Here is a 20,617-nt window from a genome sequence, read left to right as displayed (position 1 = left end):
GTGGGCTTCCACATGGGACACTCTGACAACGATGTGGTGTCAGGGATCCACACCCTAAACCTGATCTCAATGAAACATCTGGAACCCCCCACTTGAGGCACTTCCGACTTAAAGAAAAAGAAGGCACGTGTTCTCCAAAAATGTCAATGTCACAGGAGACAGGAGGGGAAAGATACTGACCCAGATCAGAGGAGACTAGAGCTGGGACAGCTACACGCAGGCCAGGGTCCTGGCCTGGATCCCAGACCGAAGGGGTCAAGGTGCCCTGACAGACACTACAGAGACAACCAATAAATCTGGAGTGTGGACTGGATGTTACATTACTGTGTCACTGTCACACGTGCTGCGTGTGCACCTCTCCTGCGGTGATGCAAGAGAACATATTTGCTCTTAGGAAAAATGTCCTGATGTACAAAGTAAGGAGACATGATGTGTACAAACTACTCTCCAGTGATTCAGAAAATAACGGGCAGCATGTGTGGGGGGCAAAAGGCTAACGCAGAGAGAATGTGGGGACAGGACATGGGGGCTCTCTCTCCTCTTCCTATAGGTCTGGCATCATTTTTTTAAATTTTTTAAAATGTTTATTTATTTTTGAGATAGAGAAAGAGACAGGCAGAGCATAAGCAGGGGAGAAGCAGAGAAAGAGGGAGACACAGAATCTGAAGCAGGCTCCAGGCTCTGAGCTGTCAGCACAGAGCCCAACGTGGGGCTCGAACCCCTGAAGTGTGAGATCATGACCTGAGTAGAAGTTGCACGCTCAACCAACTGAGCCCCCCAGCGCCCGAAGTCTGACAACATTTTAAGACACAAGGTTTCTCGAAGGGCACTGTTGGGCTTTGCTTGCTGGTGAGCATTCTTTTTTTTTTTTTTTTAATTTTTTTTTAATGTTTTATTTATTTCTAGGAGAGAGAGAGAGAGACAGTATGAGCAGGGGAGGGTCAGAGAGAGAGGGAGTCACAGACTGAAACAGGCTCCAGGCTCTGAGCTGGCAGTCAGCACAGAGCCCGACGCGGGGCCCGAACCCATGAACCGCGAGATCATGACCTAAGCGAAAGTCGGATGCTTAACTGACTAAGCCACCCAGGCGCCCCATGAGCATTCTGAACATAGTGTCGCTGGACTGTCTACACCATCAGACATAGTTGAAAGTGGGTGGAGTGTTACTTACAAGTCTTACTGTCACAGGTAATACATCAGTTCCTCCTCACACCTGAAGAAAGAGCCACTCTAGACGACTAGCTTCTCAGCAACAGGTTTAGAAACTACTGAGATTAAGTGTGTCCGTCTAAATGATTCTACAAATAAAGTCCCAAATCGCTTTTGGTCCTAAGTAATCTTGGGAGTTCTTAGAAAAGGCTAAACCAACTGCTTTCACTTTGCTGCCGTGTTTATTCTTTGTTCCTTTTCCCAAGGGCATCAATCCCTGGCTGAGGAGACTTGATAATTCCAGAAACTTCCATAATCCCAATTCTGAGAAGACTGCTCCATCCCATACCCTAAGGTTGATTAGCTCCTGTCTTGCTTCTAAACTTACAAGGCAGGTGCCTGTGGAAAGCAGGGCTAAGTTCCTCTCAGCCACCATCCGGGAGACCCCTGAGGACTGAAACCCAAGAGAAGGGGCTGCCTGTTGGGAGTCAGCCCGTCCATCAGGGCAAAAAAATCTCCCTGGATAAGCTGCGGCTGTTTTTAGAGCCCTTCCCAGAGGAACACAGTGAGGGGAGAATAGAAAAAACAATGGTTCAGGGCTTAGAAGCCTGGTTTTTAGTCACGACAAATTCTGTTACTGGACACGTCTCCCTCTCCCTGAATCAAAATCCAAAGTTTCTTCTACACAGGTAGGAATTTCAGCCACAGATGACTGGACCCAAGAGTGTCCAACTTCTGGGCTCTAAGTTCCTCCATTACAACAGTTACTCAGTCCAGAATGGAGTTAGTGAGCTCACCCCGCCACCTGGAGTCAACGCGACACTGAGTAGCATGGAAAGATGAGAAAGAGATGGGAGGCCCTGAATTCCCGGCCTAGAATGCTGCTGGTCCAGAAAGGCCAGGAACACACTTCAAGGTTATTACCAAGTCTGTGTAACAAGTGCAAATTAATTTGATGGGCACCATGCTCTTACACAGCGACTGAGGACAAGCAGAGCCACAGGGTGGGAGGCGACAGGTTCTCGAGCACATCGGTGGGCCTTGGGGAAGGTGAGTACCAGACAGAAAGCAACCTGGGGTCTCCCAGAGTGGAGAGGGCACAGCTTGCCTGGGCCACAGCACGTCCCTTCTGGGCCACGGCTTGGCCCGGTCACTTCAGACTTTGATAACCATCCCTGTGGATGGGGCCAGGCAGGATATTTCCGTCCCTTACAGCGGTCAGCTCAGTGTCACTGCTGGCGACAAACGTCCCTGAGAACACCCAGAAGTCAAGGGCACCACCCACAATGAAGGACCAGGGCAGTAAATGGGCAGAATGGGTCCCCGACTCTAGTGCTTCTCAAAGGGTGGTCCCTGGGCCAGCAGCATCAGCACCCTCAGGGAAGCTCGTTAGAAATGCAAATTCTCGGGGGCGCCTGGGTGGCTCAGTGGGTTAAACATCCTCTTGATTTCAGCTCTGGTCATGATCTCACAGTTCATGAGTTCGAACCCTGTGTCAGGCTCTATGAGGAGCCCTCTTGGGATCCTCTCTCTCTCTCTGCCCCTCCCCTGTCTGCCCCTCTGTCTCAAAATAAATAAACATTAAAAAACAAAAAAGAAATGCAAACTCTCAGACTGAATGAAAATCTGTGGGGGGGGGGGGAGGAGTCGGAGCTGTGCGGGGCGAGGACGCTGCGTGCAGGCAGGTGCGCTCCAGGTTAAGAGGCTCTGGCTTCCTCTCATCCTCCCTGATTCCTTCTTGCTCAGGGTTGCACAGGCCTGTGAGCCAACAAGGAAACAAGTAGCCGTGGCCAAGGCCACGGGTGCTCTGCTTCCTCAAGCATCACAGCCTCCTCAGGCGGAGAGGGCCCCAGGCTGAAGCCTTGGCCAGTCTCTCAGGAGGCCACCCTTCCACCAGCATCCCTTTGGCTTCAGGCCTCACGTGTGGCCGCCACATCTGTCCCGCTGACAGTGACCTGCACTGCTATGCTGTCACCCAGTCCTGAGGCTACTGTGTGTCAGAAGCCTTGAGGAGGAGCCTTGGGAGGGAGGGGATGGGCAAAATGGGGGGAAGCTTCCAGCTTCCAGCTTCCAGCCGTGGACTGATGGGCCAGCTTCCAGCCGTGGACTGAGTAAGGCGGGACTAAAAGGCACAGCGTAGGGAAGACGGTCAATGGTACCGTGATAGCTTGTATGGGGACAGACAGTAGCTACACCTGTGGTCGGTGAAGCAGAATGTAGAGATGGGGAATCACTAGGTGGTATTCCCGAAACTAACATTGACCTGTAGGTCAACTACACTCAAATATAAAATGCGCGCACATGTACACACACACACACACACACACACACACACACACACACAGGACTGATGGCCACCGCCGCCTTCAGGATCCCCTCTCTCCCCTCACCATCTTCCGAGCCTCCGAGGTAAGTGCACACTTGGCCAATGAGCCCTGGCTGCTCTTTGACACCATGGGTTTATCTTAGAAACCACAGACGCAGCCGGGGGGAGTGGGCAGGGGGGCAGCAGGTCTCAAGAACGCATGGCTGTGAGAGTCAAAGCAGAGTCCACACGGCACCCGAGAAAGTCCTGTAGCCACAAAGGAGATCTCGGCACCTGTCCCTGCGCGCCACCGGCCTCCCGTGGTAAAGTCTCCTCCCCTCTGGATCGCTGCAATGGTCCTGCCTGGGGTCTTTACCTGCAGTCTTCCTGCCCCCACCCCACACTGAAGCCTCGCGCACCTGTGGGTGACCTGCCCCCCACCCCCGGAACCTGCCCGCGCGGGGTTCGGTGCACACTGCAGCCAGCTCCCTCCAGCTTGCCTGCCGACTGCGTGTGCGACACTCCCCAGCATCAAGCGCAGTGACGTCAAGCTGCTAGCTTGCAATTGGCCAAGACAGGAGTCACATCAGAGAGACAGGCTAAGACTACAAATCCAAGCTTCCCTCTCCTGGCACTAAAACGCCTGCTTTACCAGCCAACCACTGAGCACATCCCAACATTCCCACACACTGGAGTCCTCTAAGGGTCTTCAAAAAGTACCGCAGCTTGGCTCCCACCCCCAGGCGCTGCGATTTATTTGGGAGAGCACGCAGCCTGGGTGTCAGGTGTTTTATCAGCTGCTGGTGATCCTAAAGTGCAGCCTAGTCGGAGCACCCCTCCTTTGGCACCTCCTGGAGTAAAACGTAAACTCCTTAGCGTTACATACAGGGCCCATCTTTCCAGTTTGACCTCTGGTCGTGGCCCCCCTGCCTTGGGCTGTAGGCAGCAAGCCACGGAGCGCCCTGGACACACTGTGACCTCTGGGGCTGCAGCACCCACATGGGCGCACCCCTCTGCAAGGCTGCCTTCCTTGTCTGATCCCTCCCAACTCAGCTCAGACACCCACCCCCTCACCCTGGAGGCGGGGAGCTGCCCCAGGGCGCTTGGCCTTCCTCTCCCATGAGCTCTACTCACACAACACGGTCATGACCTGTCCCCTCCTCCCAGGGGCAGGGCTATGATAGAAAGTGCCCCCACATACCCGCAGATGCTCGTGAGTTGCTGTGGAATGAATTAGTGGCTTGCTCTGAGCGGGCTGATGGCTCATGTCTTCATAGAGAGATACGTGCACACTGTCTCCACTTCACAGGCCTCACGGAGATGGGGGAAGCTGTCACACCACACTCTCTGGGTGCGGGGCCATGCTCTCCCAATGCAACATGTGTTCCCTCCTCCCGGATGTTACAATTTATGTTAATAATACCAACAGCTACTGCCAACATGCTCTCCAGGTTCTGGACACGGCACCGAAGTCTACTACGTGCTATGAGAGCTAATCCTCTCCAGAACCCCTTGAGGTCGATTGTTAACCCCACTTACAGAAGAGTAAACTAAGGCTTAACAGAAATAAGAATTTCTCAGGGTTTTGTTTTGTTTTAAGAGCGTTTTCCTGAGATAGAAACGTGTTGAAAGTATATGGTCCCTTAGAAGGGGAGCCAGAAGTCGAGCTGCAACCAGGCCCCATAACTGTAAAGTTTATGCTCGGAATCGCAGGAGAAGCTACCTTGCTATCTTGTTTCTTTCGGTGACGGTTGCTGATGAGAACCACGTGCAACCACATGAAACCTGGGGCCTGCGGTGCGCACGCAGCTCTATCCTGGGTTCAGTTCATTTTCATTACAAGTATCTTTCCCTCACCCCAACCTCTTCATTATTTTTGAAACCGTTGTGCTATAAGCCATCTCACGTCCTTTTGGGGACCAAATAAGAAAAAAGGAAGTACCACCACACAAATGAGCCCATCCAGGGCCATGTTTCCAGGAAACAGGGTTTAACAGGCAGGAAGCGAATGCAGGCAAGGTGGGAAGGGCAGAGGGGACAAATCTACTTTGCATCCTCTTCCAACTGGTGAGGTCATATGAAGCTTCAAAACAGAGACTTGACTTCACTTTTGCAAGACATTTGTGCATGTGCATGTAACAGGGGAGGAAGATTCTAAAGTGATGTGGGGTGAGGGCGGGGGACACGCCCTGGTGGCTCATTCTGTTAAATGTCTGACTCTGGATTTTGGCTGAGGTCATGATCTCTCGGGTCGTGAATTCGAGCCCCGCATCGGGCTTTGTGCTGACTGTGCAGAGCCTGATTGGGATTCTCTCTCTGCCCCTCCTCTGCTCACTTTCTCTCTCAAAATAAATAAATAAACTTAAAAAACAATTCTTAAAGTGACATGGGGGGCAAAATCTTCAATGGGCTAAGTGTATATTAAAAACATACTCTCAGGGGTGCCTGGGTGACTCAGTCGGTTAAGTGTCTGACTTTGGCTCAGGTCAGGATCTCACAGTTTATGAGTTCGAGCTCCATATCAGGCTCTGTGCTGATAACTCAGAGCCCGGAGCCTGCTTCAAACTCTGTGCCTCCCTCTCTCTCTGCCCCTCCCCTGTTCACATCTGTCTCTCTCTCTCTCTCAAAAAATAAACATTAAAAAAATTTTTTTAAGTTAAAAAAAATATACTCTCTATCTAACCATACCAGGAGAGCAATTAGCTTCAAGAGTAAAATTTCAGTCCTCAAACCTATTTACATGGTAAAGATGACACTGTTAAAGGTACATGGCTGCTGAAAATGACATCAGGATCCAGGGGTTTAGAAGGCAGGCACCGTGGCCATGAAAGCGTGCAGATGACTCATCACCCTGAGGCCTCTCTGGCCTCTCTACCCACCCTCCCTCCCACCCCCATGCCCTAAACCCGGCGGAGCTCATCGGTTCCTGGAGAGAGCCCTATGAGGGTGCCACCCCCCAACTTCAAACACAAGCTCTTCACCCACAAACTTTTGCATCTTTCAAGTCACCTAAGAAGGGGGACGGGTTCCAAATGGAGAAAAACAACCAGAATCAATCCTCAGGCTGAGCTACTGATAGCTCAGGGAGGGGGACTGCAGACCATCGCAGAGCTGCCTCTCCGCTGGTCCCCAGTGAAGGTGACCTAATCTCTCTTCGGTGGTGGATGAGGTTCAGAGGATAAGCATGGGTGTCAGACCCAAAGGTTAGGAAATCCTTGATGAGATTACTGGACACCAAAGCCTTTTGAAACTTCTTCCGTAGAAACCATGGAGGCTCTGGAGAAGCACAAGTTAGAAGGGGCATCGCTGCTGAAAGGCGAGCCGACACTGTCCGTGTCGGGTGGAGGGGCAGCTGCTCCACGGCAGGGTCAGGCTGCATCTGGGGCCTCCAGTGGGTCAAGGCGGGGGCCAAAGTTACAGGATGACACACCAGCGTTGCTTTGCTTTGGGAAGAGGAAGAGCAGACCATGGAGGGTCCTAGAAACGAGACGGAAGACGCCGACGAGCCGGAAGGCCTTGGACAAGACACAAGGGACTCCTCCTCGAAGGTCAGGGGGCAGCAGAGTCAGTCGGGGCATCCCCTGCACGCCCTGCAGATGGACACACGCCATGCGAGGCAAGGAGGAACTCGCCGGCAATCGCAGCCATCCCCAGTCCTGCTCTCCCAGTCCGTGTTGGAGCTCAGCCTCTCACAGATCCTGGAAGAAGGACCCCAGGACTGGAGGAAGGGGATGAATTTCAAAGGCTCCTTCCCAAATCCCAAGACTATCATGACCACCCCCATTTTCTGGATTTCTTAAAATCTTCACATGAAACCTAACATGGTCTCCTGCTTCCTTTTTATCCCCTACCCATTTGACGTTTGCTAAATACAGAGCTCCAGAAGTTTCAGAAGGAAAACTGCGAATCTAAAGAAAATCAAGTTTCAAAAATCCTTTTGGAATGGTCTGGAACAGGCAAATCTATAGGGACTGAAAGTGGACTAGCAGTTGCATAGGCTTTGGAGAGAGCTGGGAAGGAGGTGGGGGTCAGGGTGACTGCCAGTGGGAACAGGGCTTTCAGTGGTAATGAGTCCTCTAAAACCACACCATGATGATAGTTATATGACTGTAAATGCACTAAAAACCATTGAGTTGTACACTTCAAACGAGTGAAGTTTATGGCAAGCAAATTGTATCAGAATAAAGCCATTAAAAAAAACCCTAACTCTTTTGGGATGAGCTAGTTTCCATGTTACAATCACCCTCATGTGCTCCTCTCTGCCACCACCCAATGCCACCAGCCATCCCCACAGTCTTGGGTGCTCCTTTCTGATGGAAAGGCTGAATGCTAAAAAAGCCTGCCCCGGCCCAGAGGTCAGACCCCACACGAGACACTCATCCATCCACCTCACTGCACAATGACAGCCATGCGGACATGGGCTCAGGTCAAGGTTCAGCTGTGTCAAACACCCCAAGCCCCTGGCTGGTGGCCCTGAGCCTTTTCAGGCACCACAGACGACCCAACCGCCATCACACAGAGCCCTTGGTAAGAGGAGCCGAAGCCGTGCCTGGCCAGAGAGGTCTTCTGAGCACACGGACGATCGCTCGGGCCAGGGAGGAAGATCTGGGGTTGATGGCGCGTGGCCTCAGGTCCACCTGGCCCATGACCCTCCTGGAAGGAGCTCCCTGGACGAGGCAGTGCAGAGCTCCACTGACGACACACGTGTTCTTGGGACGTGGCACCACAGCCTGAGCTCTTCCCGGGAGACAGAACGCCAAATACCCCTGGCACTGCCCAGAGCCCTGTTTTAGACTGTTAGATGTATTTTTAGAAATCATAGGAATGTTCCGTGCAATTCTCACGTGGCCCTACAACAAGCACCTCCAAACAGCAGACCTGCTGTATGGCCACTGGGGCCCGAAACCTTTCAAAGCCCTGTCGGACGGTCACAGCTGTCAAAACACATCTTTGGCCAAGCTCTCAAAACTTGGGGGCTGACAAAGTAATTCTACTCAATTACATTACGTGGCTCACTTATCAGCAAAGACCTTCCTTCCCACGTCACCTGCATCAAACAGCAAGCTTAGGTTCAGAAAATTAGATACAACATATACGTTGCTGTATATAAACATGACACACGTGCGTGCACACATGCACACAGGTGTTCACACTTTGGCAGCTCAGCTCAATCCCACTGGGTTGTAGAACAAGCCTCAAAACCTCTGTCACAGAGAAAAGCAACAAAACGTAGCTGTTCGGAAGAGAAGGGCAGGTGAACAATAATACTTAGTTTTTTTTTTAAAGTGGACTTACTGTTTTCGTTACCTACCTGAAGCCCTGGCTGCTCCCAAAACAGCGGAACGGAGCCTCTGATCTGGACAAAAGACGACACTCCATCATCCATGTAAATCGTCTGTACCACAAGGAAACAGAAAGGGAAAGTATTCCTCAATGAAACTGAATGTCCTGGGCCGGGTAACTGGATCCGGCCGCCTGAGACCCGACACCGCCTAGAACGAAGGGCAGACAGTGGACTTCTGCGCCCTCTGCTTCTCTGGCCCGAGTGGCCTTGCTGTTCCCTGACCCACAGGCCGGCCCTGTTTGCTCAAGGGCATGCTGGCGGTCCACCGGCCTCAGGGGAGCCTGGAGCGGGCACGGGGCCTCCTGGGGAGGGCTGCAGCTGGCCGGGAATAAACACGGCCTTTCCCAGTTCCCTGGAACACCCAGCAAGGCCTCCCCACACCCCGTGTCAGGAACAGAGGCAAAAGCGCTCTGGAATTTAGCACTTCGCTTCCAACTAGCCAAGTAGCAGACAGCAACCGGAAGAGGATGGTTACAGCCAAAATACCTAGGCGACTACCCTCGTCAGTCCTGCACTTGACAAGGCAGACTTGAACTTGTAGGTGCTCCTGGCCCCATGCCACATATACACAGTCCAGCTTCCCCACGCTACCAGGGTCAGGGCGCCCGCACGGAAGCAGAGGATACTTACACACTCAAGAACAGACACCCTCCCCTCCCCCCACCCCAGCTACTACAGAGTGTATCAACTCCTCGTGTGCCTGCAGCGGCCCCCTCTCCCTCCCCCCTGAATCAGGAGTTTTAAAGGGACAAGAAGTGCAGCCCCGAGCATCACGAGGGATGCTGTGGCAGTTATCAGATGTGCTGCCCTTTATCTGAGTAATTCTACCCTGGCCTGACAGGGCCAGTCAGGCCAACGCTGCTGATCCTTTCCATTTCTTACCAGGCTGCTCCCTTACAGGGTAGCTTTCCATGCATCTAGATCACGCTCAGATCACACATGCATTAGTAATTCTGCGGCGGAGGACCTGAGCAGCAGACTTGCAGGTCCCCAGACAGCAGGAATTACTGGAGCCTGGTAGCTACAGAGTTGAGCTGATCTTCTATCCCCTAATTTCCAAAGGAAAAAAGCACGGGGTTAAGGACTTCTCTGCTTTCAGATACTACCAGCAAATATGCTGCCCCTTACTATTCTACTGAAAAATAAAAAAAGGAAAAGAAAAAGAAGAAAGTAGCAGAATGCTTAAACTACTGGAGGCATCACTGGCTACCCTTAGATTAAGAGCATCTGGGTCCAGGGGCACCTGGGAGGCTCAGTCAGTTAAGCATCTGACTTTGGCTCAAGTCATGATCTCACAGATCATGAGTTTGAGCCCCGCATCAGACTCTGTGCTGAGAGCTCAGAGCCTAGGGCCTGCTTCAGATACTGGGTCTTCCTTTTTTCTGCCTCCCTCCCTCCTCTTCAAAAATACACGAACATTAAAAAAATCTATTTTTAAACAATTTAAAAAAGAAGAGCATATGGGTCCAGGGGCACCTGGGTGGCTCAGTTGGTTGAGTGTCCAACTCTTGATTTTGGCTCAGATCATGATCTCACAGTTCGTGAGTTCAAGCCCTACTTCAAGTCAGTAAGGCTCTGCACTGACCGCCCAGAACCTGCCTTGGGATTCTGTCTTCCTCTCTCTCTGCCCCTCACCTGTTCGCATGCGCTCTCTCTCTCTCAAAGAAAGAAATAATAAACATTTTTAAAAAGATCTTTAAGAAAGAACATACAGATCCAGAATGCTGAGAAAGAAACCAATTTAGCCAACATTTCTCTGTAAAGACAGCCCGCAACAGGGCCAGGACAGGATTTTAGCTCTGGAACTATGACCCTTCACTTGAACACGTGCTAACGGAGCTACTTCCAGCATTAGCCCTTGCTCCCCTTGAGCTTGAACTCCGCAGGGGCAGAGCCAGCTTCAGAAAACACCCGCCGAGAGCCCCCACACCCTAGACCCCACTCCTGGGACAGGAAGGAAAGATGCCTCTGAATTTCTCCACTGCTCCCTCCCACATGAAGATTTTCTAGTTCTGGGTCCCGTTCATCATCAGGGCCACTGTCTTTGTTCCCAAGGTGACAAGACAACCTGATCATCACACACCAGCAGTGGATTTGCGGTGCTTTCCTCTCTGAGCTAAAGAACATAGGTTTTAACACTCATGGCAGAGTTGATGCCTCACCTCACAGAGGGCATCTGGATCCCGGGGCAGGGAGGAAAGGAGGGTGGAGTGTGAATGCGGGTCAGCACGTGGGCCCTGGGACAGCATCTTCCACCTGCCAGCTCCCATGTGCCCTGCAGGGTGACCCTGGGCATGTGAACCACTTGGGGGCTTAGTTTCCCTCTCTCAATGGAGTTACTGCCATCTGGTCCCAGGGAGGAGCAAATGAGTAATGAGGGAACGTGATCTCAGCACAGGGCAGTGGCTCATTGCTCCTCAGGCCAGGAAAACACTGCCTAGGAGTGTGGACAAGGCCCCTGCAGAGGACTGACTCGGGAGGAGTCAGAGCATGGGGCTGGATGGGGGGGGGGCAGGGCTCAGGCTGTGGGGACAGGGAGGGTAGGGTCAGGCAAGGGGTGGGAGGGAATCCACGATGGCTAAGTAGTGGCGAGGCCGGGCCTGGGATGCCCTGGTCTTGTCTTCGCAACTCTGAGCAGCCCCCTTCCCGGAGCGGGGGGTGCAGAAAGCCAGCGACCCTGAAGCGAAGGGAATAATGCGGGAGGCTCACAAGCCAGCAGACACACTTCTGTCTTCTACTTGGCTGAACTTGCATCTCCAAGTGAGGTGTTCACAAACCAACGCTTGCCAAGCCTGCCGTGTTCTTAGGAGGACGTGCAGCCATCCGACCCTTGTCAGATTAATCAGTGGCCTTATCATCAATAGCCAAATATTTTTCATCTTTTTTCCTTTTGGTAGAACAAAGGGACTTTTGGGGTTTTGTTTTTCTGCACAGTGAGTCACAGCTGCAGAGCAGTCGCACCAGGTATGACTCACAGCAGAGCCAGAAGGACGCCAGGCTTCTTCCCAGGGAGACTGAGATGTGGTCCACACCTGCATACACACACACACACACACACACACACACAAATGCACACACGTGAAACATGCACTCACACACCACACACAAATGCACACACGTGAAACATGCACTCACACACCACACACAAATGCACACACACACAAAACACCCCCCCACAAACATGCACTCACACCACACACAAATGCACATGCACACAAAACACCCCCCACCCCCCACAGGCCAACATGCACACACACATACAGCCTGCCTTGGAGAAGAAAGCTTGTTCATTCCTCTTAGGAACAATGCGAAAGCAAGGCAGAGTGGGTGGCTGAAAGCACCCCTCTCTTCTGGCTCCCTGAGCATTTAATTCAGGGGAGACCCCGCCTCAGAGGACCAGCCTGCTCCCTGTCTAGTCCCGCCGCGTGCCAAGGGGCACAGTGCGGCAATTCATGAGCCACCTTCACGCGTTCACTGAAGGACTTCCGCTCCCAGGTGGCCACAGGCTTGGGTCTGAAGGGTCTCTGTGGCAGGGGCCTCGGCCAGGCATGACCCGTGGGCAGCCGCTGGCAGGGGTGGGGTGGGGGGTGGGAGGGGTGAGGTGGGGGGTAGGGACAAGCAGTCCCAGCCAGGGCTCCTTCCGGCTGCGGCTCCACGCCCATCTCTAAGATGCTGCCTGCCACTCTCTGGCGACGAACCCACGTTTCAAGGCCCGCCATTTCTCCAAACGTCGGGGCCCAAGGCAGGCGACACCACGCTACCCGGAAGAGCGCCACCCTCTGCCTACTGCATCGCTTTGATTCGAAGTCCTCAGGATGCAGTCAGTGCACAATCTGCCGTCACCAGGAGCAAAGCCACCAAGACTGCAGGGAAGTACACTCTGCCCGTGACACCATCCGGCCCGGGCCTCACAGTCTGCGTCCCGCAGACGCAGGGGAGCGGAGTCCGCAGGGCTCCCGGGAGTGACTTCTTCCCCCTCCCCCATCAGATCCCCGCGGCCCTGGATGGCCAACTGCAGCGGGATTTCAGGCTTCCTGGACGCTTACTGTGCACCTCGTCACAGACCACAGTGCGTCTCCTCACCGCTCCCTCCGCGGGGCCTTCCCCAGCAGGGGGAGGAGGGAGGAAGGCAGCGCTGTGCTCGCAGGAACACTGGTTAAGTAGACATTTCACTTAGGAGGTTTTTATGTTAAAAAAAAAACTTTAGATCAACCCTGAGTACTTTATTGCTACAGAGTGCTGCAAATGAAACCATTCCATGATGGCCGGGGCAGAACAAGCGGCTCTTGCTTCCTGGGGAGCACCCGCCTGCTTTCCCCGGGAGCACTCACCTGCCTTCAGCCACACTCATCCTGCCTCTGAGAACATTTCAGAAAAGAGGATGACGCACCTACAGTAGATGCTGCCTGGAGCTGGCTTCCAGGAGCGGCTGATGACCCGCCCTCGGGGCTGTGCTGGGTCCCCAGGGTATCGTCAGGGTGTCCTCCGCAGGATGCCTTCCTGGGGAAGCGCGAGCCTTCACCACCCTCCTCAATTTCAGCTGCGTCTTCCTCTCCCTCCGTGGCTTCCCCACGCGGTGCTGTGTGTGTCTGCCTCGCGGCCCTCACTCCTCCCTTGCCTTCCCCGTCTCTCTGTAGGCAGGTCCCCGCGGCTGCGTGCCAGCCGCGGGAGGCACTCCCAGGAGGGTGAAGGTGCTGCGTCCCTGCCTGGGCAGCCTCACAACCAAAGTCCGCTGAGGGGCTCGGGGTTCGCTGCCCTGTTGCCAGTGAGGACACACCTGCAGTCACCTCTGGGCACGGACTCCTCCCCCTCCTCCCCCACCGTGGTGGGCACACCGTCTGGGGGCCCCACAAAGAACTGCTCGGGTGCGAGCCAGCACGTCTGGTAAAAACGACGTCACCGTGGGGCCACGCAGCCGCATGTTGCTCCCGGGTGGGGGCTGCGTTCCCAGCTGCCCGCCATCCCAGCTGGACGGCAGAGGGGGTGTCCGGCTGCCTGTCCGCCTGTCCCGTGCTTCTGGGACAAGGCTGGGTTGCAGGTTTCATCAAGAAAACCTCGATCTGATCCAGGGCGGGGAAGAGGAAGAGAAAACACGAACGAGGCTACGTGAACCAGGAAATCTGCCCCAGCCAGAGAAGGGACGCAGGTGGAGGTCATTTAAATAGCCCTGGGCTGTTGCTCCAGGAGCCAGAGAGCAGGCCACTGGTGTCCCTGAGGCCTTGCTGGCTTGGCCACGGGGCAACAAGGTTCCTGTCTCTGAGCCCGAGAAATTGGGCACTTGAGACAAATGCCTCTGTATCAGGCCACAGAGACAAATCTCTGTATCAGGCCACAGAGATGAAACAGCCAGAGCAAAGGCCCAGCCCCAGTCTATAGGAAAATGAGAAAAGCAAAGGCACTATTGAGATTTTTCATAAAGCGAAATGCACTGCTTTTGAAGTACATAAGGGGCGCCTGGGTGGCTCAGTCAGTTAAGTGTCCGACTTCGGCTCAGGTCATGATCTCACGGTTTGTGGGTTCAGGCCCCACCCTGGGCTCTGTGCTGACAGCACAGAGCCTGGAGCCTGCTTCAGATTCTGTCTCTCACTTTGCCCCTCCCCTTCTTGCACTCTGTCTCTCTCTCTCAAAAATAAATAAAACATTAAAAAATATTTTTAAAAAATAAAGCATAGTCCTTTAACATTATGTTTTTGTTATGCGTTGAACTGTGCCCTCCAAAAAAGACATGTTGAAGTCCTAATGCCAGCACCTCGGAATGTGACCTTATCTGAAGACAGTCACTGCAGATGCGGTTATAGTAAAGATGGGGAACACTAGACAGGGTGGGTCCCCTCGTTACAGGGCAGAGGGACATCCCGGGGGAGGGAGGCAGAGATGGGAGGGCTGCGACCAGCGGGGCCCTCCTCTAGAGGGAAAAGGGGCAAGGGGCCTCCTCTAGAACCTTCAGAGGGAGCACGGTCCTGCCAGAGCCTGGAGTTTGGACCTTTGGCCTCCAGAACCGTGAGACCATCAATTCCAGTTTTCTTAAGCCCCATTTCTGGTACCTGGTCACAGCAGCCTGAAGAAATGCCTACCACTGGGGCGCCTGGGTGGCTCAGGTGGTTTAAGCGTCCAACTTTGGCTCAGGTCATGATCTCACGGTTCGTGGGTTCGAGCCCCGCGTCGGGCTCTGTGCTGACAGCTCAGAGCCTGGAGCCTGTTTCGGATTCTGTGTCTCCCTGTCTCTCCCCTCCTCACGCTGCCTCTCTTTCTCTCTCTCTCTCTCTCTCTCAGAAATAAATAAAACATTAGAAAAAAAAAAAAAAAGAAACGCCTACCACTGACTTACATTTCCAGTGTTAAAATGCCCAATCTTTCAGGAACGGCTGTGATGCTTTGCTGATGAATGAGATGAAATAGATGAGACCCCAATTAAAAAAAAATGGCTGAAATTCACAACTCTAGGGAGTACCAAACAGGAAAAGCAAACAAGGAACGATCTACCCAAGGGCCAGATGGAAAGCAAGGCAGGGGCCAAATGCAAGGACCCACCCCTGGGCTCCCTGATGAAAACCTCTTCCAATCTGGTTCAGTTACCAGGTTCAAGGGCATGGGTCTTCTGATTTGTACATATATGCTTTGCACCTCTGGCCCCCAGTACCCGGCACAGCACCCAGACCATGGTGGACGATAAACAGTAAAGTTTTGTTGAATGCACTGCATGAATCAAAGGCTCAATCTGCAAGGATAACAATCGGGACGGAAATGCAGGTAACGGCAACGCAGGTGGTGCATGTGAACAAACGGAGCTCACGTGAGCGAGAAAAAAGAAAATGGCCTTTATTTAGGGCCCACATTTTCTCTGACATTTTTAACCGGATGTAGCCTCATCTACATCCAGAGGAAAAGGCAGAGTGAACAGAGGTCATGGACAAGAAACTGCCCTTGCTGCCCATCGTTAGCTCCTGTTCCAAAGTCCTCCTCCTGAGCACCTGACCGCAAGAGGACTTCCTCCCCTTAAGCCCAAGCACGCGGCTGCTCGCACACAGGAAGCAGGTGCTCAAATCTGTGTGGAATTACATGGGCCAAAGTCCTGGCAGGAAACGCCTCTCCCAGCGGCAAGACGGAGGGGACGCAAAGCCGCATCACCTACTAAATAAACACAGGCTGTTTGCAGCTTGACACCCACGGCCACACTGCACCTGTGCCTTTCACGGGGCTGGCCTTTCTTTATAATTTATTCTACCTGTTCGTCTACAAAGTGGTATTATCCTACAGATTTGCAACCCACAGAGGGGAAAAAAACAAACCAGTGCAAGACAGCATCTCTGGGAATGAGAACAGAATTTAGGGGGAAAAAAAAATCAATGAGAGACTAAGCAGATGGTTATATTCATGGAAGCTGAGAGCAAATGCCTCTTACCACGCAGATTTCACAACTCCAGGTGCTGAGCCGCGCTCCGGGGTTGATTTAGAACGAAAAACTGGTTCCTTCCCTCATGCTCGCTGTATTGATCTACTCTTTGTCTCAAGATCCCATTGGATCATTCATCACCGCCCTCTTAAACAGCTGCCACCCTTTCTGACCACGGCGAAAACTCCTGCTTCCTTTTAGCTGCAAGTACTGGGGTGAGCAGTATTACCCCGGCAGAAGTGAACCAAGAAGGACACCCCAGGCGACCCGGAGGCCACGTTTGCAGGCAGAGCCCCAGTGACTCAGTCTGTCCTCCGGAGGAAGGAGCCACGATCCGGGAAACGACCTCCAATACACCTGGCCTTCTCCCTCTTCGCCCCAAATGGAAAGGCGCTTGCACGGCTGCGTCCCCGCCGCACCACTGGTGCCACCGACCCGCCTGGGCACTGACCTGCTCTGTCTCCACGAAGTTGGACACATGGCCGTCGTCGTTCACGCCGCGGGTGTGGAAGCGAGCGCCGGCGCGCTCGCAGCTGATGCGGGAGACGAGGCAGGCCTTGGCCTGCTTGTGCGAGGCGTACACCGTGCGGATGGACACCACACCGCAGATGACCTTCAGCAGCCAGTCACAGCACCTCACCTGGTGCTGCCGCAGGGGCACGTGCAGCAGCTGGTTCCTGCAAAGCGGACTCGGGTCAGCGTGCACTCCCCGGATACACTGCGCCCAAAGCAAGCGGCAAGGGGCCCACCCGCAGGACGGGGCTTAGTGCGCGTGGCCCGGAGGTTCACGTGCTTCCCAGACCCCACCCCCACCAAGCAGCGGGGAAGGGGTGCTTCCCGGGGCCCCTGTGCGCGTCAGTATCAGGGACTGGAAGCCGAGCCAGGAGTGCGAGCCAACCATCACCTTCTGGGGACTGTCGGAGGAGCCTCCCTTTAGACCCCTGGCCTCCGCGTTTTCAAATCAGAGATCCCACCAGTAAAAACATTAATATAGGTTTTGTGACCAATAAATGATAAAAATAATCATTAAATATACGCATGCTAATTTAAATTGCATACATAACCCATGAGGTCTAGCCTATCCCAATGAGAGCACTAGGAAGCAATCCAAAATAAATTAACAAGGAGGAGACAAAAATAAAACAAGGAAAGTCCCAGTACCGCCTCTCCACACCTGGTGGATTGTTCTGGGCCTCTGGGGACCCCTGGTGTCCATGATGATAAGGATGCAGAGAAAAGCCAACAGTTATCAAGGGCGTGAGCACCATTCTAAGGTGCTTTGGGATGGATTAGCTCACTTCATCCTCCAAAGGCCCTATATGAAAGCTATTATCATTCAGCCCATCTTACAGCTAGAGAAACTGAGACACAGAGACATGAAGGACTTGTCCAAGGTCATGGAGCCAGGAAGCAGCACTGAGGAGCTGGGAGCCTGCCCTCTTCTCTGGCTGTGCCAGGCCCAGGCTATCTCCTCTCCCAGGGAAGTCCCCACACGCACAGCCACACCTCTGTGGGCCACAGCCTTCTGCTCTCTCTCGGCCTCCCCACCACCCACTCGACCTGACTCTCTGAGAAGCAGGGCCTCAGAGGGGTGCCAGGACCCCCTGAAGCTGAGCTCCATTCGGGGTGCTCAGGCGACCCGAGCGGCGCCTTCGGAGGCCTCTCAGACCCTCCCAGGAAGGGAGGTGTTTGGTGTTCACCAAACACACTTTCCTCTGAATCCCTCTGTAAAATCCCGATGATGAGCCAGCTTTAGTAACAAATTAAATCTGCATATGGTCTCAAGGCAAAGCCTCGAGAATGTTCCAGTCTTCCAGCCCCACAGCTAGGGCAGCCATCAGTCACCGGGAGTCAGGCAGAGGAGCCTTTTGCCAACCGGTCCTCCGAATCCCTGTGTGTAGTCACGCTGGCCTGGCGCTCGCTGGGAGGATGGCTCGTTTCCGAGGAAAAGCCCCAGGTCCGTAAAGGAAAAGTGCTTTGGGTTTCCTGCCAGGTTTTCCCTGTCCTGGGAGGCAGTTATCAGTGGGCTCAGCTACCGGCCCGGAAAAACCACTTCACGCTGCCGTACGCGCTCCCTCACTCACCAGCCACGTTCAGTGTTGACCCCATCTGACTCCAGATGTGGGTCCAGACCTGGAGCACAGCACTCCAAATGGTGGGTTTAGGCAGTCAAGCCCGTGACCACTCAGTCAAGGGTGACTCAGCTGTGGTCAGTTCCGTGGGCGCCGCCCAAGCACCACGCCCTGGAGTGTGGTGTGGCCCCAGCAGCCCGGCGCTCTCCAGAGCCGCCGCCTCCTCTCAACTCAGGATGGAGTCTGGTGACCACCTGGGGCTTTCCCCTTCCTAAGCCCCCTTGGCCTCCACTTTGTGAAACTCTGCTCTTGCTGCTTTCTGTGAGCCTCAAGTCTCCAGCCACATAGCTGGAGGAAGGAGGCCTGACAAGGGCCGTCACAAAGGTCCTGGGGCCACCCAGTTCCCCCGGTGGTCCTACAATGTTGCCAAGAATGATACAGCCTCTGACACCTGGTCCCGCTCTTTGCCTGGAAGACCTCATTGAGAGTGACTCCATGGCCTTAGTACCAACACCCGCTGGTAATCCCCAGCCCTGGATCCCTGAACTCGGCTGACTTCAGGAGCACGGGCACCAGCGGGTCCCTGCAGAATGGAATCAGTGATTCACAGAAACACCATCCCCTGGACCTGTTACTCAGAGAGTGGTCCTCAGACCACAGCACGGGGCCACCATCATCGCCTTACTAGCGATGCTGAATCTTGGGCCCCAGCCCAGACCTGTTGAATCGGAATCGGCAGTTGAACAAGAGCAGCAGGAGACTCACAGGTGTTTTAGCGTTTGAGCACATTACTGCCTGTCCCCCGCCCCCAACTCAACAAAACCAGAAAGCCCACGAGAATCTGGGGGTGGAGAATGCGGGGGGGGGGGGCACATAGAAGGAGATGGCCAAGCCCCCCTCCTCCAGAAAGAAGTCGGGCTAGGGTGAGGGGTCCGAAGCACCAAGGGAGAAACGTTTATCCAGTGATCCCTACGACTGTCTGTGCTGGGGCGAAGGGAGAGAGGCAGGCATAAATAAAGGATGTAAATGAGCCTCACTGGCCCTGGAAAGGGCTGGAAAACTGGCGGAGCTCCAAAAGGCCAGTACTGGAATTCTAAGGACGGCCCAGTGTATGGGGCATATTGGAGCAATTTCTACAGCAGGTTTTCATCACGCTGGCTTCTGACTCACTTCCACACGTCTCCTGGTCAGTCTGAGGGGTACAGCATCGTTGACCAGCCAGGCCTGGCACCCATCTATGTAAATCACTGTGCCACCCCTCCCCAGACCTGCCAGGGTCGTGATCCCCAAGGCCCAGAAAGGGCCACAGATAATTTACATACTTATACAGTCATGCACACCTAGCTATGTCCAGGAAGGAGCCCTCAGAGGACCCTAAACATCCAGACATCCAGGCACCTCTATCTGGGCTTCAGGACACGTCTTATCACATGGCTGCACCTCACCCTGGCAGGCTGACTCAGTTTCCCCATTGCCGGAACTGGTCTGGCCTGGTGATTAATAGTATGGGATCTGGAGCCAGAAGGCCTGGGTTGGAATTCCCTCCCTTGTTCAAGCCTCAGTCCCCTTATCTGTAACATGGGAATAGCCAACAGACCCTACCTCATAAGTCACTATGAGGATTCTGAGTTCTTGCCTACCAGCAGAGAACATAGCACAGTCTGGAACATGAGCACCGTACAAGCATCGGTGGGAAATGTGTGTGTGCCGGAGGGTAACTAGCATTGCTGAGAGGACCAGAGGAGCACTGAGCACGGCCCAGCACTCAGGGAGCACGGGATGGATGTGGGCTCTCACGTTCTTTACTTAGGGACAGTTTCTTTACTAAGTCTACATTAGACTGCTTTGAACACCTTCCCTGACCCGGGGGTGGGGGTGAGGGAGTTAGTGTTCTCACTGCGCTGAGAGGGACTGGACTCGCAGAGATACCCGGGGTCCTGGGGGTGATGTAAACCAGAGAACAAAGACACAGGTGACACTCAGAGCCCACCATCCGCATGACCCAGGGGGGAGGGGATGAGGGTCCAGAGACGACCCAGGGCCCTCACCAAAAGAAGGAGCTCCCCCACTCGTCGCTGTCCTGGCCCTGCTTCTGCGCCCGGACGGTGAGGTCGAAGCTAGACCCATCATTGGGCCACGAGAAGTAGAAGACCCCCGAGTTGAGGATTTTCCTCAAGGCTGTGAGGCGGTCCTCCTCCTTGGCCTCCCCCTGGAGAGGGTAAAAGTCGGTGGCCGTGATTTTGTAGATTTCAGCCTCTGGGATTCTGCCCACTGACGTGCAGCCTGTCACCAAAACCAGGAAGCCCAGAGAGGCACCACCTGGAAGGGAAACACACAAGATGGCTCAGGACCAC

General features: G+C 53.9%; 1 protein-coding gene across 2 annotated transcripts in view; it reads right to left on the bottom strand.

The window, feature by feature from the left end:
• SYNJ2 (synaptojanin 2) overlaps positions 1–20,617 on the bottom strand; it is a 103,632-nt gene that overhangs the window by 46,775 nt on the left and 36,240 nt on the right. For both annotated transcript variants that reach the window (XM_039252082.1, XM_039252083.1), the window contains exons 3-5: positions 20,312–20,582; positions 16,643–16,868; positions 8,766–8,849 (exon numbers count right to left, since the gene is read on the bottom strand). In XM_039252082.1, the coding sequence (XP_039108013.1) occupies positions 8,766–8,849; positions 16,643–16,868; positions 20,312–20,582 (581 nt within the window). The remainder of the gene's footprint in view (positions 1–8,765; positions 8,850–16,642; positions 16,869–20,311; positions 20,583–20,617) is intronic.

This window comes from Hyaena hyaena, unplaced genomic scaffold (assembly GCF_003009895.1).
Source record: "Hyaena hyaena isolate Hyena2069 unplaced genomic scaffold, ASM300989v1 scaffold_405, whole genome shotgun sequence".
Taxonomy (NCBI): Eukaryota; Metazoa; Chordata; class Mammalia; order Carnivora; family Hyaenidae; genus Hyaena; species Hyaena hyaena.
Note: the sequence above shows the minus strand (reverse complement) of the source record. Positions and strands in the feature narration are given on the sequence as shown.